The sequence below is a fragment of the Hemiscyllium ocellatum genome, chromosome 18 (assembly GCF_020745735.1).
Source record: "Hemiscyllium ocellatum isolate sHemOce1 chromosome 18, sHemOce1.pat.X.cur, whole genome shotgun sequence".
NCBI classification, from domain to species: Eukaryota; Metazoa; Chordata; class Chondrichthyes; order Orectolobiformes; family Hemiscylliidae; genus Hemiscyllium; species Hemiscyllium ocellatum.
In genome coordinates, this window is record NC_083418.1 from 28,769,514 (window position 1) to 28,788,386 (window position 18,873).

At 43.4% G+C, this 18,873-nt stretch overlaps 1 protein-coding gene across 1 annotated transcript in view; it reads left to right on the plus strand.

Annotated features, from left to right (window-relative positions):
• The window catches only part of ptprja (protein tyrosine phosphatase receptor type Ja), a 138,646-nt gene that overhangs the window by 11,219 nt on the left and 108,554 nt on the right, over nt 1-18,873 (plus strand). Inside the window, exons 8-11 of the mRNA XM_060839174.1 lie at nt 4,558-4,818; nt 8,305-8,565; nt 11,632-11,892; nt 15,002-15,262. Coding sequence (XP_060695157.1) covers nt 4,558-4,818; nt 8,305-8,565; nt 11,632-11,892; nt 15,002-15,262 — 1,044 coding nt within the window. The remainder of the gene's footprint in view (nt 1-4,557; nt 4,819-8,304; nt 8,566-11,631; nt 11,893-15,001; nt 15,263-18,873) is intronic.

An 18,873-nucleotide genomic window follows, 5' to 3' on the forward strand; every position in this document is an offset into this window, starting at 1 on the left:
CAAGTTACTATTGAGCCTGGAGGCAAATGAAGGCCAAACCAGTTCAGAATGGCAGATCCTGTTCCCGAAAGGTCACTGGTGAATCCAGTGTTTTCTTTTACATCAATAAACAATAGTTTCCTAATTGCCCTGACTGGGTTCACCTTTTAATTCCTGTTTTAAAGGTAGCATCACCTGAGTCCTACCAAACAGTTTATTAATGAATTGAACTCAAACTCTATCAGCTGCTCTGTGACCAGGTTTGAACCATGTGCCCACATAATAAACTCGGCCCCTGGATTTATGAGGCCAATTACATTACCACTGTCCTCTGAGACTCAATCGTTGGTTCACTGCTTGGAGTAATTCTGTCACAGTTTACCAATATGGTGGGTCGATTGCTCATCAATATATCATTCACTCCATCAGCCTGCTGAGGATGATTGATATGGAAAACATTGCACATAATCTTGCTTTTATGTCAGCAATCAAGCATAAATCTGAAGGATCACAGACTATAATAACTGTGCTGTTGTGTGGACCAGCTCTGTTGCACCTTCAGTACAAGAGGAGAATGTCAAAGATGTCAAAATGAAAGACAGCTAGCCAGACCTGACTCAGGCAAACCTGTCAGCATAAAAACTTATAATAATCCAGCCCTGAGTCAAGAGAGCACTTCAGCATCTAGGAGAAAGGTTCAAGAAATTCTTGGAGGGAGTTTAGCTTAGATGTGATGTTTGATAGTCAGTTCAGACGAATGTATTGGAGGTGGAATGATATGCATTGGTCCTGCTAAGGCTGCCATGGATCATTGGGAGGCAAAAATGAGCAGGCAAGGTGAGGCTGATGTAGTTCTCGACATCTGATCTCTGCAGTACCAGATGCTGTGACTAATGTATTCCTTGTGAATCGCAACACCACTTCAATTACCCTGAGATGGGACCGCCAGTCAGACTATAAGGCTGAGTACAGATATAAGGTGGAGACGATTGGAGATCCATCTTCAAATAGCACTGTTAATGTTGAGTCTAATACAGTGGTGGATCTGAACCCTGGGACAAAATATACATTCAACGTGTTCACACTGGTGACTGATGGCACAGCATCAGATCCGGTTTCATTGTCTTTTACAACAAGTAAGGAAGCTGCTCAATATGGATTTTGGATTGATATTGGAATGCGTATTAGTATTTGAATGAATTGGAATAATATGGATTGGTCCTGCTGAGGCTCTCCTAGATCAATTTGAGGTGGAAAGGAGCATGCAAGGTGCGGCTGATGTTATTCTCAGCATCTCCTTTCCACTGTTGTGCTGTGATCATCACCACTGGGTCAACCTGGAAATGGGTGAACCTCTTATTGTTCCCTCTTTTCTACCTAAGAGTAAGCACAAATGTGTTGACACCAGGAATTTGAAATAATCTTCAAATGGGGAGGCTGAGATTACTTCAGATGTGGTCTTGGTTTGTATCTGGAAAGATCTGAAGCTGCATGTGTTTCATGTTTCTCAATGCCTTCAGGATTGTATTGGAGGAAGTGTTATGCACTGAAATGAAGTGAGGATTCTGATGTGGGAAGTGAAAAGTGTCATGCATTAGGCAAACACGATGAAATTTCTTTTGGATTTATTGGTGAAATGTGCCCATCATTGTTCATTGCTAGTACTAAGTGTTTCGAAGGTTATCTGCTGTAGGTGGGTGTTAGAAAGTTTTTGCCACATGGCCAGTGAATTTGAGTAATTTGCTCATCCATTTCATAACATGCAGTCATGGAGGCCAAATTAGTTCAAAATGGCAGATCTCCTTTCCAGAAGGTAGATTAGATTAGACTCCCTACAGTGTGGGAACAGGCCCTTAAGTCCAACTGACCCTCCGAAGAGGAACCCATTCCAGACCCATCACCCTCTGACTAATGCACCTAACAGTATGGATAATTTAGCATAGCTAGTCCACCTGACCTGCACACATTTGGATTGTGGGCAGAAACCGGGGTACACGGAGGAAACCCACGCAGACACTGGGAGTATGTGCTTACTCCGTGAAGTCAGTCCCCCGAGGCTGGAATCAAACCTGGGTTCGTGGCGCTGTGAAGTTGCAGTGCTGACCACTGAGCCACAGTGCTGTCCTGTTCCATCAAAAATGATAATTTCATGGCTGTTTGACTGGAATACACCTTTTAATTCCAGGTTTAATGGTAAAGTCACCAGAGTCCTACTGGTCGTACAGCTTTATTAATGAATTGAACTGAAATTTCATCAACTATGGTATATGACTGGTTTTGAATCATGTCCCCATGTTAACCTAAACCTCTGGATTTATGAGTCCATTGTCAATGTGCTCTGAGACTTAGTGGTTCTATATTTGGAAACATTGTAGCATATTTTACCTGTCAGCTAGCAGTGAAATGGTCAGTTGATGTGTCATCAATACACCATTTGACCCATTGGCTCACTGAGGATGATTGATACAGAAAATATTGCTCATAATCTTGCCTTTATGTCAATAGTGAAGCAGCCAACTGAGATATCACAGAACGGGTGCAGTAACTGTGCTGCAGTGTATACAACTCTGTTAGACTGCAAATTATTGAGAAACTACAATGTCCAAGATGTTGAAATGAAGGAAAACTAGCTGGATCTGAATTATCCAAACTTGTCAACATGTACGCAGTCTTGGTTTTGATGTAATATTGACACTCATAACAAACTAGTCCTGAGGCAAGAGAGCACAGGGAACTTTGACAGAACACTTCCTCACATAGATTGTGGGTTGTTGATGTGATGTTTGTGATAGCCAGTTCAGCGCAGTGGATCGCTATTGGAATGATATGGGTTGGTCCTGCTGAGACTCTCGTGGATCGTTGAGAGGAGTGGAGGAGCAGGCAATGTGAGGCTGAAGTTGTTCTCAACATCTGATTACTATTTACAGTACCAAATGCCGTGACAAATGTAATCCTTGTCAGTCGCAACACCACTTCAATTACTCTGGGATGGAATCGCCAGGCAGACTATAAGGCTGAGTACAGATATAAGGTGGAGACAATCGGAGATCCATCTTCAAACAGCACTGTTACTGATGAGTCTGTTACAGTGGTGGATCTCAGCCCTGGGACAAACTACACATTCAGTGTGTTCACACTGGTGGGAGATGGTACATCATCAGGTCCAGTCACAGTATCTTTTACAACGGGTAAGGAAACTGTCCAGTATGAACTTTGGATTGATGTACTCTTTTGTGACTGTCACCAATATATGAATCAGAAGAGAGTCTCTCTTAACATTCCTTCTTTCTTACCAATGAATCAACATAAACTGGACGATAACATTATTTTGAAACGTTTTCCTCACCACTGCAACTCAAACACCTAATAGGGAGATTTGAGATTATATCAGTTCTGATCTTGAATGGGTCTGAAGCTGTATTTTGTCCACATTTCTCAGACCTTTGGGCATGGTAGTGGAGGAAATGTTATGTATTGGAATGATGTAAGGATTCTACTGTGGAAAGTGAAACATGTGGTGCATTAGTCAAATATGATAAGATTTCTGTTGAATTTCTTGATGAATGTGACCATCATTGTTCATTACCAGTGATTACTGTTCAGAAGGTTAGTTGCATGTTAGAATGTTTCTGCAACATGAATAGTGAAGTTATGTTGTTTGCAGGTCCATTTTAGAGGGTACTTAAGATAAAGCCATGTTGCTGTTGAGGCTGCAGATAAATGGAGGCCAAATCAATTCAGAATGACAGATCTGTTTCCCTGAATGTCATGATGAACCGAGTGTTTTGTTTAACATTAATAATCAATAGTTTCCTGACTGGGATTCACCTTTTCATTCCTGTTTGAAAGGTAACATCACCTGAGTCCTACCAAACAAACAGCTTCATTAATGAAGTCAGCTCAAACTCCATCAGCTGCTGTATTCCCATGTATTAACCGACGCCCCTGGATAGATGAGTCAAATGACACTATCACTGTCTTCTGAGACTCAATCGATGGTTCTCAATTTGGAACAATTGCATTGTAACTTATCAACTTTGGTGATGATATGGTGGGTTGGTTGCTCATCAACATACCATTTAATCCATCGGCTCACTGAGGGTGATTGATGTGGAAGATACTGCTCATCATCTTGGCTTTATGTCAGCAGTCAAGCATAAAACTGACCAATCACAGATGGCCTGTAGTAACGGTGCTGTTGTGTGGACCCAATTCTGTTTTACCTGCAGTGCAAGTGGAGACTGTCAAAATGAAAGACAGAGCTCGGCAGACCTGAATCAGGGCAACTTGTCAACTCTTTTACAGTCTTGGCATATGATGTAACATAAAAACCTAGAATAATCGAGCTCTGAGGCAAGAGAGCACACGGACACTGCAGCATTTAGGAGAAAGATTCAAGCAACTCTTGGAGACAGTTTGGCTTAGATGTGATGTTTGTGATGGTCAATTCAGTGTGGTGTATCAGAGGTGGGATGATATGGATTGGTCCTACTGAGGCTGTCATGGATTATTGAGATGCAAAAATGAGCAGGCAAGGTGAGGCTGATGCTGTTCTCAATATCTGGTTTCTATTTGCAGTACCAAATGCCGTGACTAATGTAACCCTTGTGAGTCGCAACACCACTTCAATCACTCTGAGATGGAACCGCCAGTCAGACCATAAGGCTGAGTACAGATATAAGGTGGAGACAATTGGAGATCCATCTTCAAATAGCACTGTTAATGATGAGTCTATTACAGTGGAGGATCTGAACCCTGGGACAAAATACACGTTCAGAGTGTTGACCCTGGCGGGAGATGGTACAGCATCAGATCCGATCACAGTTTCTTTTACAACAGGTAAGGAAACTGCTCAATGTGGATTTCAGATTACGTTCTCTCTTGTGGTTGTGGATGAAACTGGAGAGCGTCTTGCTTAAAATTCACTCTATCTTCCTGCAAATAAACAGGAACCGGATGATAACATTATTTTGAAGCCTTTTCCTCTCCACTGTAACTCTAAAATACCTGGTAGGAAGATTGAGATTATACCAGAGTAGATCTTGGGTTTTATCTGGAATGGGTCTGAAGTTATATTTGTTCCACATTTGTCAGACCTCTGGGCATAGTAGTGGAGGATGTGTTATGTACTGGAATGAAGTAAGGATTCTGCTGTGCAAAGTGAAACCTGTGGTGCATTAGGTAACACAATGAGATTTCTGTTGATGAAATATGACCATCATTGATTGCCAATACTTCTCAGAAGGTTATCTGCTGTAGTTGCATGTTAAATTGTTTTCTGTGATGTTGATAGTGAAATTGTGTGGTTTGCTGACACCAAACAGAGGATAGAGTCATGTTACTTGGCGAAGGTGAGCACTGCAAATGCTGGACATTAGAGTCAAGAGGATTGTGATGGAAAAGCAGAGCAGGTCAGGCAGCATCCGAGGAGCAGGAGATTCAATGTTTCGGGCAAAGGTCCTTCATCAGGAATGAAGCTTGTGAGCCAAGGGGGTGATGAGATAAATGGGAGGGGGTTGGGCTGGCGGGGCGGGGGGGGGGGGGGCGGTGGGGGGGAATGGGTGGATGGATATAGCTGAGAATGTGATAGGTGGTTGGAGATGGGCGTAATAGTGATTGGTCAGAGAGGAGGATGGAGTAGATTGATGGGAAGAAAGATGGACAGGTCATTTAGGGCATACTGAGTTGGAAGTTTGGAACTGGGATAAGGTGCGAGAATCGGGAATGAGTGAAATCCATAATGATGCTGTGGGGTTGGAGGGTCCTGAGGTGGAAGGTGAGGCTTTCTTCCTCCAGGCGTTGGGTAGTTAGGGAGTGGTGATGGAGGAGGTCCTGACCTGCATGTCCTTGGCTGAGGGGGAGGGGGAGTTGAAGTGTTCGGGGCGGGGAGTTGGTTGGTGCGGGTGTCCTGGAGCTGTTCTCTGAAGCACTCTGCAAGTAGGCGTCCTGTCTCCCCAATGTAGAGGAGACTGCATTGGGAGCATTGGATACAGTAAATGACATGTAGAAGTGCAGGTAAAACTCTGATAGATGTGGAAGGCTCCTTTGGGGTCTTGGACAGAGTTGGGGGGAGGGGTGATATGGGCGCAGGTTTTGCAATTCCTAAGGTGGTGGGGTGGGGGGCGTGGGTCTGGGCCTGACAAGAGAGTTGTGAAGGGAATGTTTTTTAGGGAAAGCGGATAGGGGTGGGGATGGAAATATATCTCTGGTGGTCAGGTCTGTTTGTAGCTGACAGAACTGGCGGAGGATGACGCGATGTATACGGAGGTTGGTGGGGTGGAAGGTGAGGACCAGCGGGGTTCTGTCCTTGTTGCGGTTGGAGGGATGGGGTTCGAGGGCAGAGGTGCAGGAAATGGATGAGATGTGCTGGCGGGCATCATCAACCACATGTGGTCTTTCAAGAAGGAGGCCACCTAATGTGTTCTGTGGTGGAACTGTGTCCCCACATACATTTGGGACACCACCCACCCCCTCCAGTTCCTCCAAGACTTCCATTTCCCTGGCCCCAATACCTGATCTTTACCATGGACATCCAGTCCCTATGCACCTGCATCTAGGATGACTAAGATCTCCAGGTCCTATGCTTCTTCCTCTCCCAATGTCCCCGCCAGTACCTTCCCACGCCTACTTGCTTTCCCTAAAGAGTAATCCATCTGCGACTCTCTTGTCAAGGCCGTGCCCCCCCACCTCCAACCCACCCTCCCATTCCGGCAACTTCTCTGCCTCCGCAGGAATTGCAAAACCTGCGCCCACACCTCCCTCCTTATCTCCATCCAAAGCTGCAAAGGAGACTTCCACATCCGTCAGAGTTTCACCTGCACTTCCACACATATCATTTACTGCATCCATTGCTCCCGATGTGGTCTCCTCTACATTGGGGAGATAGGGCGCCTACTTGCAGTGTGCTTCAGAGGATATCTCCAGGACACCCTCACCAACCCACCCAGCCGCCCCGTGGCCGAACACTTTAACTCCCCCTCCCACTCGGCCAAGGACATGCTGGTCCTGGGCCTCGTCCACCGCCACTCCCTGAGTACCCGACGCTTGGCGGAAGAGCACCTCATCTTCTGCTCGTGATCCTCAAACCCCACGGCATCAATGTGGATTTCACCAGTTTCCTCATTTCCCTTCTCCCCACCTTATCCCAGTTTCACCCTTCCACCTCTGCATGCCCTCATGACCTGTCCTACATGTCCATCTACCTTCTCACCAATCTGCTCCACCCTCCAAGTCAACCTATCACCATCACCCCCACCTTCAAATGCCTCTAGCACACTCAGCTACCTTCCCTCCAGCTTCACCCCTCTCCCATTTATCTCACCACCCCCTTGGGACACAACCTCACTTCTGATGAAGGACTTATTCCTGAAACATCCATTCTCCTGCTCCTCGGATGCTGCCTAAGCTGCTGTGCTTTTCCAGCACCACACTGTCGACTAGCGTCATGTTACTGTTAAGCCTGGAGACAAATGAAGCCAAACCAGTTCAGAATGGCAGATCCCATTCCCTAAAGGTCGCTGGTGAATCAAGTGTTCTCTTTTACATCAATAAACACCAATTTCTTGACTCGGATCCACCTTTTAATTCCAGTTTGAAAGGTAAAGTCGCCAGACTCCTACCAATAAACAGCTTCATTAATGAATTGAACTCAAACTTGATCAGCTGCTGTGTGACTGGGTTCGAAACTTGTCTCCACGTGTTAAACTAGGCCCCTGGATTTACGAGTCAAGTGACATTACCACTGTCCTCTGAGACTCAGTCGGCGATTCACTGCTTGGAATAATTGTGTCACAATTTACTAACGTTGGTGGTGAAATGGTGGGTCGATTGCTCATCAATATATCATTCACTCCATCAGCCTGCTGTGGAAGATACTGCACATAATCATGCTTTTATGTCAGTGGTCAAGTACAAAACTGAATGATCGGAGATGTGCTGTAGTAACTGTGCTGTTGTGTGGATCTTATTCTGTTGCACCTTTGGTGCAAGAGGAGGATGTCAAAATGAAAGACAGCTAGCCAGATCTGAATCAGGGAAACCTGTCAACTTGTTTACAGTCTTGGCTTGTGATCTAACATAAAAACTTATAATAATCCAGCCCTGAAGCAAGAGAGCACAGAGACACTTCAGCATCTAGGAGAAAGGTTCGAGGAACTCTTGGAGGGAGTTTGGCTTAGATGTGATGTTTGATGGTCAACTCATTGTCATGTATCAGAGGTGGAATGATACGGATTGGTCCTACTGAAGCCGTCATGGATCATTGGGATCAAAGGAACAGGTAAGGTGAGGCTGATGTTGTTCTCAACATCTGATTTCTATTTGCAGCACCAAATGCCGTGACTAATGTAACCCTTGTGAGTCGCAACACCACTTCAATCACTCTGAGATGGGACCGCCAGTCAGACTATAAGTCTGAGTACAGATACAAGGTGGAGACAATTGGAGATCCATCTTCAAATAGCACTGTTTCTAATGAGTCTATTACAGTGGTGGGTCTGAACCCTGGGACCAATTACAAATTCAGTGTATCCACACTGGCGGGAGATGTTACAGCATCAGATCCAGTAACAGTTTCTTTTACAACAGGTAAGGAAGCTGCTCAATATGGCCTTTGAATTGATATTGGAATGGATATTAATATTTGGCTGAATATTTGAATGAATTGGAATGATATGGATTGGTCATGCTGAGGCTCTTCTAGGTCAATCTGAGATGGAAAGGAACATGCAAGATGAGGCTGATGTTCTCAGTGTCTCCTTTCCACTGTTGTGCTGTGATCATCACCAATGGGTTAACCTGGAAAGAGTCTCTCTCTCTCTCTCTCTCTCTCTCTCTCTCTCTCTCTCTCTTTCTCTCTTTTTCTCTCTCTCTCTCTCTCTCTCTCTCTCTCTCTCTCTCTCTCTCTATCTCTCTCTCTTAATGTTCTCTCTTTCCTACCTAAGAGTAAGCACAAATGTGTTGACACCAGGAATTTGTAACAATCTTCAGATGGGGAGGCTGAGATTACTTCAGATGTGGTCTTGGTTTGTATCTGGAAAGATCTGAAGTTGCAGATGTGCCATGTTTCTGAACTCATTCAGGATTGTATTGGAGGAAGTGTTCTGTACTGGAATGAAGTAAGGAATCTGATGTGAAAAGTTCGGTGCGTTAGGCAACAGGATGAAATTTATTTTGCATTTATTGATGGAATTTGACCGATTTTGTTCAATGCTAATACTTACTGTTTGGAGGATTATCTGCTGTAGTTGCATGTTAGAATGTTTTTACGACATGGCCAGTGAACTTGTGTAGTTTGCTTGTCCATTTCAGAGGATAATTAACATGCGTACTGGTAATCCTAAAATAACATAGAGGCCAAATCAGTTCAGAATGACCCGTCTACTTCATTCAAGGCTTTTGATGGTAAACGAACACTTCATTCACCAATAAATGATAATTTCATGGCTGCCGACTGGGATTCATGTTTTAGTTCCAGTTTAAACGGTAAAGTTACCAGAATGCTACTGGTTGTACAGTTTTACTAATGAATTGAATTGAAATTTCATCTGCTGTCATGTGACCGGCTTTGAATTGTGTCCCCACATGTTAACCTAGGCCCCAGGATTTACGAGTCCATGATCATTGTGTTCTGAGACTCCACCAATTTGGAATAATTCGGTCATATTTACCCAATTGCCTGGCAGTGAAATAGTCAGTTGATGTGTCATCTATATATTATTTGACCCATTGACTCACTGGGGATGATTGATACAGAACATAGTGCTCATAAACTTGCCTTTATATTAGCAATGAAGCAGCCAACCGAGGTATTCCAGAATGGATGCAGTAACTGTGCTGCAGTGTATACAATTCTTTTAGACTTCAATTATTGAGCAACTACAAGAGGAGAATGTATAATATATTGGAATGAATGAAAGTTAGCTGGATCTCAATCACCCAAACTAGTCAACATGTACACAGCCTTAGTTTTTGATGTAGTGTTGACATTCATAACAAACTAGTCCCGAGGCAAGAGAGCACAGGGAATTTCGACAGGACACGTCCTCATGGAGATTAAAAGATCTCTTGTGGTGCATTTTCCTGGTTGTCGATGTGATGTTTGAGGTGGCCAGTTCAGTGCAGTGGATCAATATTGGAATGATATGGGTTGGTCCTGCTGAGACTCTCGTGGATCATTGAGTGGAGTGGAGGAGCAGGCAATGTGAGGCTGATGTTGTTCTTAATGTCTGCTTAATATTTGTAGTTCAAAATGCTGTGACCAACGTATCCTTTGTGAAATACTATACTACTTCAATTACCCTGAGGTGGAACTGCCAGTCAGACTATCAGGCTGAGTACGGATATAAGGTGGAGACAATTGGAGATCCACCTTCAAATAGCACTGTTACTGATGAGTTGATTACAGTGGTGGATCTGAACCCTGGGCCCAATTACAAGGGATGAACTCAGATTTCTCCAGTTTCCTCATTTCCCCTCCCCCCACCTTGTCTCAGTCCCAACCCTTGAACTCAGCACCACCTTCCTAACCTGCAATCTTCTTCCTGACCTCTCCGCCTCCACCCCCACTCTGGCCTATCACCCTCACCTTAATCTCCTTTCACCTATCGCATTTCCAACGCCCCTCCCCCAAGTCCCTCCTCCCTACCTTTTATCTTAGCCTGCTTGGCACACTTTCCTCATTCCTGAAGAAGGGCTCATGCCCGAAACGTTGATTCTCCTGCTCCTCGGATGCTGCCTGAGCTGCTGTGCTTTTCCAGCACCACACTGTCGACTAGCGTCATGTTACTGTTGAGCCTGGAGACAAATGAAGGCCAAACCAGTTCAGAATGGCAGATCCCATTCCCTAAAGGTCGCTGATGAATCAAGTGTTTTCTTTTACATCAATAAACAACAGTTTCTTGACTCGGATCCACCTTTTAATTCCAGTTTGAAAGGTAAAGTCGCCAGACTCCTACCAATAAACAGCTTCATTAATGAATTGAACTCAAACTTGATCAGCTGCTGTGTGACTGGGTTTGAATCATATCTCCACGTGTTAAACTAGGCCCCTGGATTTATGAGTCAAGTGACATTACCACTGTCCTCTGAGACTCAGTCGGTCGTTCACTGCTTTGAGTAATTGTGTCACAATTTACTAACGTTGGTGGTGAAATGGTGGATCGATTGCTCATCAATATATCATTCACTCCATCAGCCTGCTGAGGAAGATACTGCCTTTATGTCAGCGGTCAGTTATAACACTGAATGATCGGAGATGTGCTGTAGTAACTGTGCTGTTGTGTGGATCTTATTCTGTTGCACCTTTGGTGCAAGAGGAGGATGTCAAAATGAAAGACAGCTAGCCAGATCTGAATCAGGGAAACCTGTCAACTTGTTTACAGTCTTGGCTTGTGATTTAACATAAAAACTTATAATAATCCAGCCCTGAAGCAAGAGAGCACAGAGACACTTCAGCATCTAGGAGAAAGGTTCGAGGAACTCTTGGAAGGAGTTTGGCTTAGATGTGATGTTTGATGGTCAATTCATTGTCGTGTATCAGAAGTGGAATGATATGGATTGGTCCTACTGAAGCTGTTATGGATCATTGGGAGGCGGAAAGGAACAGGTAAGGTGAGGCTGATGTTGTTCTCAAGGTCTGATTTCTATTTGCAGCACCAAATGCCGTGACTAATGTAATCCTTGTGAGTCGCAACACAACTTCAATTACTCTGAGATGGGACCGCCAGTCAGACCAAAAGGCTGAGTACAGATATAAGGTGGAGACAATTGGAGAGCCATCTTCAAATAGCACTGTTTCTAATGAGTCTATTACAGTGGTGGATCTGAACCCTGGGACCAATTACACATTCAGTGTATCCACACTGGCGGGCGATGGTACAGCATCAGATCCAGTAACAGTTTCTTTTACAACAGGTAAGGAAGCTGCTCAATATGGCCTTTGAATTGATATTGGAATGGATATTAATATTTGGCTGATTATTGGAATGAATTGGAATGATATGGATTGGTCATGCTGAGGCTCTCCTAGGTCAATCTGAGGTGGAAAGGAACATGCAAGATGAGGCTGATGTTCTCCGTGTCTCCTTTCCACTGTTGTGCTGTGATCATCACCAATGGGTCAACCTGGAAAGAGTCTCTCTCTCTCTCTCTCTCTCTCTCTCTCTCTCTCTCTCTCTCTCTCTATCTCTCTATCTCTCTATCTCTCTCTCTCTCTCTCTCTCTCTCTCTCTCTCTCTATCTCTCTATCTCTCTATCTCTCTCTCTGAATGTTCTCTCTTTCCTACCTAAGAGTAAGCACAAATGTGTTGACACCAGGAATATGTAACAATCTTCAGATGGGGAGGCTGAGATTACTTCAGATGTGGTCTTGGTTTGTATCTGGAAAGATCTGAAGTTGCATATGTGCCATGTTTCTGAACTCATTCAGGATTGTATTGGAGGAAGGGTTCTGTACTGGAATGAAGTAAGGAATCTGATGTGAAAAGTGCGGTGCGTTAGGCAACAGGATGAGATTTGCATTTATTGATGGAATTTGACCAATTTTGTTCAATGCTAATACTTACTGTTTGGAGGATTATCTGCCGTAGTTGCATATTAGAATGTTTTTACGACATGGCCAATGAACTTGTGTAGTTTGCTTGTCCATTTCAAAGGATAATTAACATGCGTACTGGTAATCCTAAAATAACATAGAGGCCAAATCAGTTCAGAATGACCAGTCTACTTCACTCAAGGCGTTTGATGGTAAAGGAACACTTCATTCACCAATAAATGATAATTTCCTGGCTGCCTTGACTGGGATTCACGTTTTAGTTCCAGTTTAAACGGTAAAGTTACCAGAATGCTACTGGTTGTACAGTTTTACTAATGAATTGAACTAAAATTTCATCTGCTGTCATGTGACCGGCTTTGAATTGTGTCCCCACATGTTAACCTAGGCCCCAGGATTTACGAGTCCATGATCATTGTGTTCTGAGACTCCACCAATTTGGAATAATTCGGACATATTTACCCAATTGCCTGGCAGTGAAATAGTCAGTTGATGTGTCATCTATATATTATTTGACCCATTGACTCACTGGGGATGATTGATACAGAACATAGTGCTCATAAACCTGCCTTTATGTCAGCAATGAAGCAGCCAACTGAGGTTTCACAGATTGGTTGCAGTAACTGTGCTGCAGTGTATACAATTCTTTTAGACCTCAATTATTGAGCAACTACCAGAGGAGAATGTATAATATGTTGAAATGCATGAAAGTTAGCTGGATCTCAATCTCCCAAACTAGTCAACATGTACACAGCCTTGGTTTTTGATGTAGTGTTGACATTCATAACAAACTAGTCCTGAGGCAAGAGAGCACAGGGAATTTCGACAGGGCATGTCCTCATGTAGATTAAAGGATCTCTTGTGGTGCATTTTCCTGGTTGTGGATGTGATGTTTGTGATGGCCAGTTCAGTGCAGTGGATCGATATTGGAATGATATGGGTTGGTCCTGCTGAGACTCTCGTGGATCATTGAGAGGAGTGGAGGAGCAGGCAATGTGAGGCTGATGTTGTTCTTAATGTCTGCTTCATATTTGTAGTTCAAAATGCTGTGACCAATGTATCCTTTGTGAAATACTATACTACTTCAATTACCCTGAGATGGAACTGCCAGTCAGACTATCAGGCTGAGTACGGATATAAGGTGGAGACAATTGGAGATCCACCTTCAAATAGCACTGTTACTGATGAGTTGATTACAGTGGTGGATCTGAACCCTGGGCCCAATTACAAGGGATGAACTCAGATTTCTCCAGTTTCCTCATTTCCCCTCCCCCCACCTTGTCTCAGTCCCAACCCTTGAACTCAGCACCACCTTCCTAACCTGCAATCTTCTTCCTGACCTCTCCGCCCCCACCCCCACTCCGGCCTATCACCCTCACTTTATTATCCTCACCTTAATCTCCTTTCACCTATCGCATTTCCAACGCCCCTCCCCCAAGTCCCTCCTCCCTACCTTTTATCTTAGCCTGCTTGGCACACTTTCCTCATTCCTGAAGAAGGGCTCAAGCCCGAAACGTTGATTCTCCTGCTCCTCAGATGCTGCCTGAGCTGCTGTGCTTTTCCAGCACCACACTGTCGACTAGCGTCATGTTACTGTTGAGCCTAGAGACAAATGAAGGCCAAACCAGTTCAGAATGGCAGATCCCATTCCCTAAAGGTCGCTGGTGAATCAAGTGTTTTCTTTTACATCAATAAACAACAGTTTCTTGACTCAGATCCACCTTTTAATTCCCGTTTGAAAGGTAAAGTCGCCAGACTCCTACCAATAAACAGCTTCATTAATGAATTGAACTCAAACTTGATCGGCTGCTGTGTGACTGGGTTTGAATCATATCTCCACATGTTAAACTAGGCCCCTGGATTTACGAGTCAAGTGACATTACCACTGTCCTCTGAGACTCAGTCGGTGATTCACTGCTTGGAGTAATTGTATCACAATTTACTAATATTGGTGATGAAATGGTGGGTTGATTGCTCATCAATATATCATTCACTCCATCAGCCTGCTGTGGAAGTTACTGCACATAATCATGCCTTTATGTCAGTGGTCAAGTATAAAACTGAATGATCGGAGATGTGCTGTAGTAACTGTGCTGTTGTGTGGATCTTATTCTGTTGCACCTTTGGTGCAAGAGGAGGATGTCAAAATGAAAGACAGCTAGCCAGACCTGAATCAGGCAAACCTGTCATTTTGTTTACAGTCTTGGCTTGTGATTTAACATAAAAACTTATAATAATCCAGCCCTGAAGCAAGAGAGCACAGAGACACGTCAGCATCTAGGAGAAAGGTTCGAGGAACTCTTGGAGGGAGTTTGGCTTAGATGTGATGTTTGATGGTCAATTCATTGTCGTGTATCAGAAGTGGAATGATATGGATTGGTCCTACTGAAGCTGTTATGGATCATTGGGAGGCGGAAAGGAACAGGTAAGGTGAGGCTGATGTTGTTCTCAACGTCTGATTTCTATTTGCAGCACCAAATGCCGTGACTAACGTAACCCTTGTGAGTCGCAACACAACTTCAATCACTCTGAGATGGGACCGCCAGTCAGACCATAAGGCTGAGTACAGATATAAGGTGGAGACAATTGGAGATCCATCTTCAAATAGCACTGTTTCTAATGAGTCTATTACAGTGGTGAATCTGAACCCTGGGACCAATTACACATTCAGTGTATCCACACTGGCGGGAGATGGTACAGCATCAGTTCCAGTAACAGTTTCTTTTACAACAGGTAAGGAAGCTGCTCAATATGGCCTTTGGATTGATATTGGAATGGGTATTAATATTTGGCTGAATATTTGAATGAATTGGAATGATATGGATTGGTCCTGCTGAGGCTCTCCTAGGTCAATCTGAGGTGGAAAGGAACATGCAAGATGAGGCTGATGTTCTCCGTGTCTCCTTTCCACTGTTGTGCTGTGATCATCACCAATGGGTCAACCTGGAAAGAGTCTCTCTCTCTCTCTCTTTCTCCCTCTCTCTCTCTCTCTCTCTCTCTCTCTCTCTCTCTCTCTCTCTCTCTCTCTCTCTCTCTCTCTTAATGTTCTCTCTTTCCTACCTAAGAGTAAGCACAAATGTGTTGACACCAGGAATTTGTAACAATCTTCAGATGGGGAGGCTGAGATTACTTCAGATGTGGTCTTGGTTTGTATCTGGAAAGATCTGAAGTTGCATATGTGCCATGTTTCTGAACTCATTCAGGATTGTATTGGAGGAAGTGTTCTGTACTGGAATGAAGTAAGGAATCTGATGTGAAAAGTTCGGTGCGTTAGGCAACAGGATGAGATTTCTTTTGCATTTATTGATGGAATTTGACCAATTTTGTTCAATGCTAATACTTACTGTTTGGAGGATTATCTGCTGTAGTTGCATGTTAGAATGTTTTTACGACATGGCCAATGAACTTGTGTAGTTTGCTTGTCCATTTTAGAGGATAATTAACATGCGTACTGGTAATCCTAAAATAACATAGAGGCCAAATCAGTTCAGAATGACCAGTCTATTTCACTCAAGGTGTTTGATGGTAAAGGAACACTTCATTTACCATAAATGATAATTTCCTGGCTGCCTTGACTGGGATTCACGTTTTAGTTCCAGTTTAAACAGTAAAGTCACCAGAGTCTTACTGGTTGTACAGTTTTACTAATGAATTGAACTAAAATTTCATCAGCTGTCATGTGACTGGCTTTGAATTGTGTCCCCACATGTTAATCTAGGCCCCAGGATTTACGAGTCTGTGATCATTGTGTTCTGAGACTCCACCAATTTGGAATAATTCGATCATATTTACCCAATTGCCTGGCAGTGAAATAGTCAGTTATGTGTCATCTATATGTTATTTGACCCATTGATTCACTGAGGATGATTTAAAGAGGAGATACTGCTCATAAACTTGCCTTTTTGTCAGCAGTGAAGCCGCCGACAGAGATATCACAGATTGGATGCAGTATCTGTGATGCAGTATATAGAATTCTTTTAGACTTCAATTATTGAGCATCTACAAGAGGAGAATGTATGATATGTTGAAATGAATGAAAGTTAGCTGGATCTCAATCACCCAAACTAGTCAACATGAACACAGCCTTGGTTTTTGATGTAATGTTGACATTCATAACAAATTAGTCCTGAGACAAGAGAGCACAGGGAATTTCGACAGGACACGTCCTTATGGAGATTAAAGGATCTCTTGTGGTGCATTTTCCTAGTTGTCGATGTGATGTTTGTGGTGGCCAGTTCAGTGCAGTGGATCGGTATTGGAATGATATGGGTTGGTCCTGCTGAGACTCTCGTGGATCATTGAGAGGAGTGGAGGAGCAGGCAATGTGAGGCTGATGTTGTTCTTAATGTCTGCTTAATATTTGTAGTTCAAAATGCTGTGACCAACGTATTCTTTGTGAAATACTATGCTACTTCAATCACCCTGAGGTGGAACTGCCAGTCAGACTATCAGGCTGAGTACAGATATAAGGTGGAGACAATTGGAGATCCACCTTCAAATAGCACTGTTACTGATGAGTTGATTACAGTGGTGGATCTGAACCCTGGGCCCAATTACAAGGAATGAACTCAGATTTCTCCAGTTTCCTCATTTCCCCTCCCCCCATCTTGTCTCAGTCCCAACCCTTGAACTCAGCACCATCTTCCTGACCTCTCCGCCCCCACCCTCACTCTGGCCTATCACCCTCACCTTAATCTCCTTTCACCTATCGCATTTCCAACGCCCCTCCCCCAAGTCCCTCCTCCCTACCTTTTATCTTAGCCTGCTTGGCACACTTTCCTCATTCCTGAAGAAGGGCTCATGCTCGAAACGTTGATTCTCCTGCTCCTCGGATGCTGCCTGAGCTGCTGCGCTTTTCCAGCAACACATTTTCAGCCCTAATTACACATTCGACGTGTTCACACTGGAGCAGATGGTACAGCATCAGTTACGGTTACAGTTTGTTTTACAACAGGTAAGGAAGCTGTTCAGTATGAGTTGTGGATTAATATTAGGCTGAATATTTAAATGAATTGGAATGATATGGATTGTTCTGGCTGAGGCTCTCCTAGATCAATATGAGTTGGAAAGGAACATGCAAGGTTGGGCTGATGTTCTCAACATCTCATTTCTATTGTTCTGCAGTGATCATCACCAATGGAAAATCTCTCTCTCTCTTTTAATGTTCTCTCTTTCCTATCAAAGAGTAAGCACAAACGTGTTGATATCAGGACTTTGACACATTGTGACATTCAAGATTGAATATCACGATCTTCACAGATTGAGATTACTTCAGATATGATCTTGGTTTGTATCTGGAAACATCTGAAGCTGCATGTATTCCATCTTTCTAGGATCATTCAGGATTGTTTGGAGGAAATGTATGTACTGGAATGAAGTAAAGATTCTGCTGTGGAAAGGGAAAAGTGTAGTCCGTTAGGCAACAGGATGAGATTTCCTTTGGATTTATTGATGGAATGTGACCAATATTGTTCATTGCTGCTATTTAGGGTTCAGAGGTTGCCTGCTGTAGTTGCATGTCAGAATGTTTTTGTGACATGAACAACGGTGTGTGATTTGTTCATCCATTTCAGAGGATAATTAGCATGCAGTCATGTTGCTGGTGACTCTGGTATGACATGGAGGCCGAATTAGTTCAGAATAGCAGATCTCCTTCTCAAAAGGTCATTGATGATTGAGGTGTTTACTTTTACATCAATAAACGATAATTTCATGGCTGCCTTGACTGTGATTCACTTTTAATTCCAGTTTTCAAGGTCAAGTCGCCAGAATCCTGCTCGACCTACTCGAAACTGAAATGAAATAATAAATATTCAGCTTAGCAAGTGATCCTAATGCTATAGTGTTTCCTGTATTTACTGACTGGGATGGTATCAGTAATGACCTCATGGATTCCAAAATTTGGCACAATGTCATTTTCTAAGCAGTCCTGAACCTGTATGGTTGAAATTTTGGAATTGAGAATAAAGTAGGGACTGCAGCAGCATGGAATGAATATGATCTATCCAGCTTTCTCTCCCTTTGATTACTGATGTGGTAAATATTGGAATAATTCTTTTTTGTCCATTCCTGCCTCTCATCTCTTGATTCTCTGGGAGATGTAAAGCCTCTCAACCTTGAAAATATTTTGCACTTTGACATCACTTTGGGCCAGAACTTTCCAGAGATTCACAGCTCTTTAAATGAAGAGTTTTGTCCTTATTTCAGTCCTAAATGATTGGCATCACGCTGCCACTTGTAAGTTTCCCAGCTGGGGGGGAGATCATGCCTAACTATTCTCCCTTTCAAGTTTTTTCATAATCTTTTCATGTTTCCTCATGATTACTTGTTTTGTTCTTAACTCC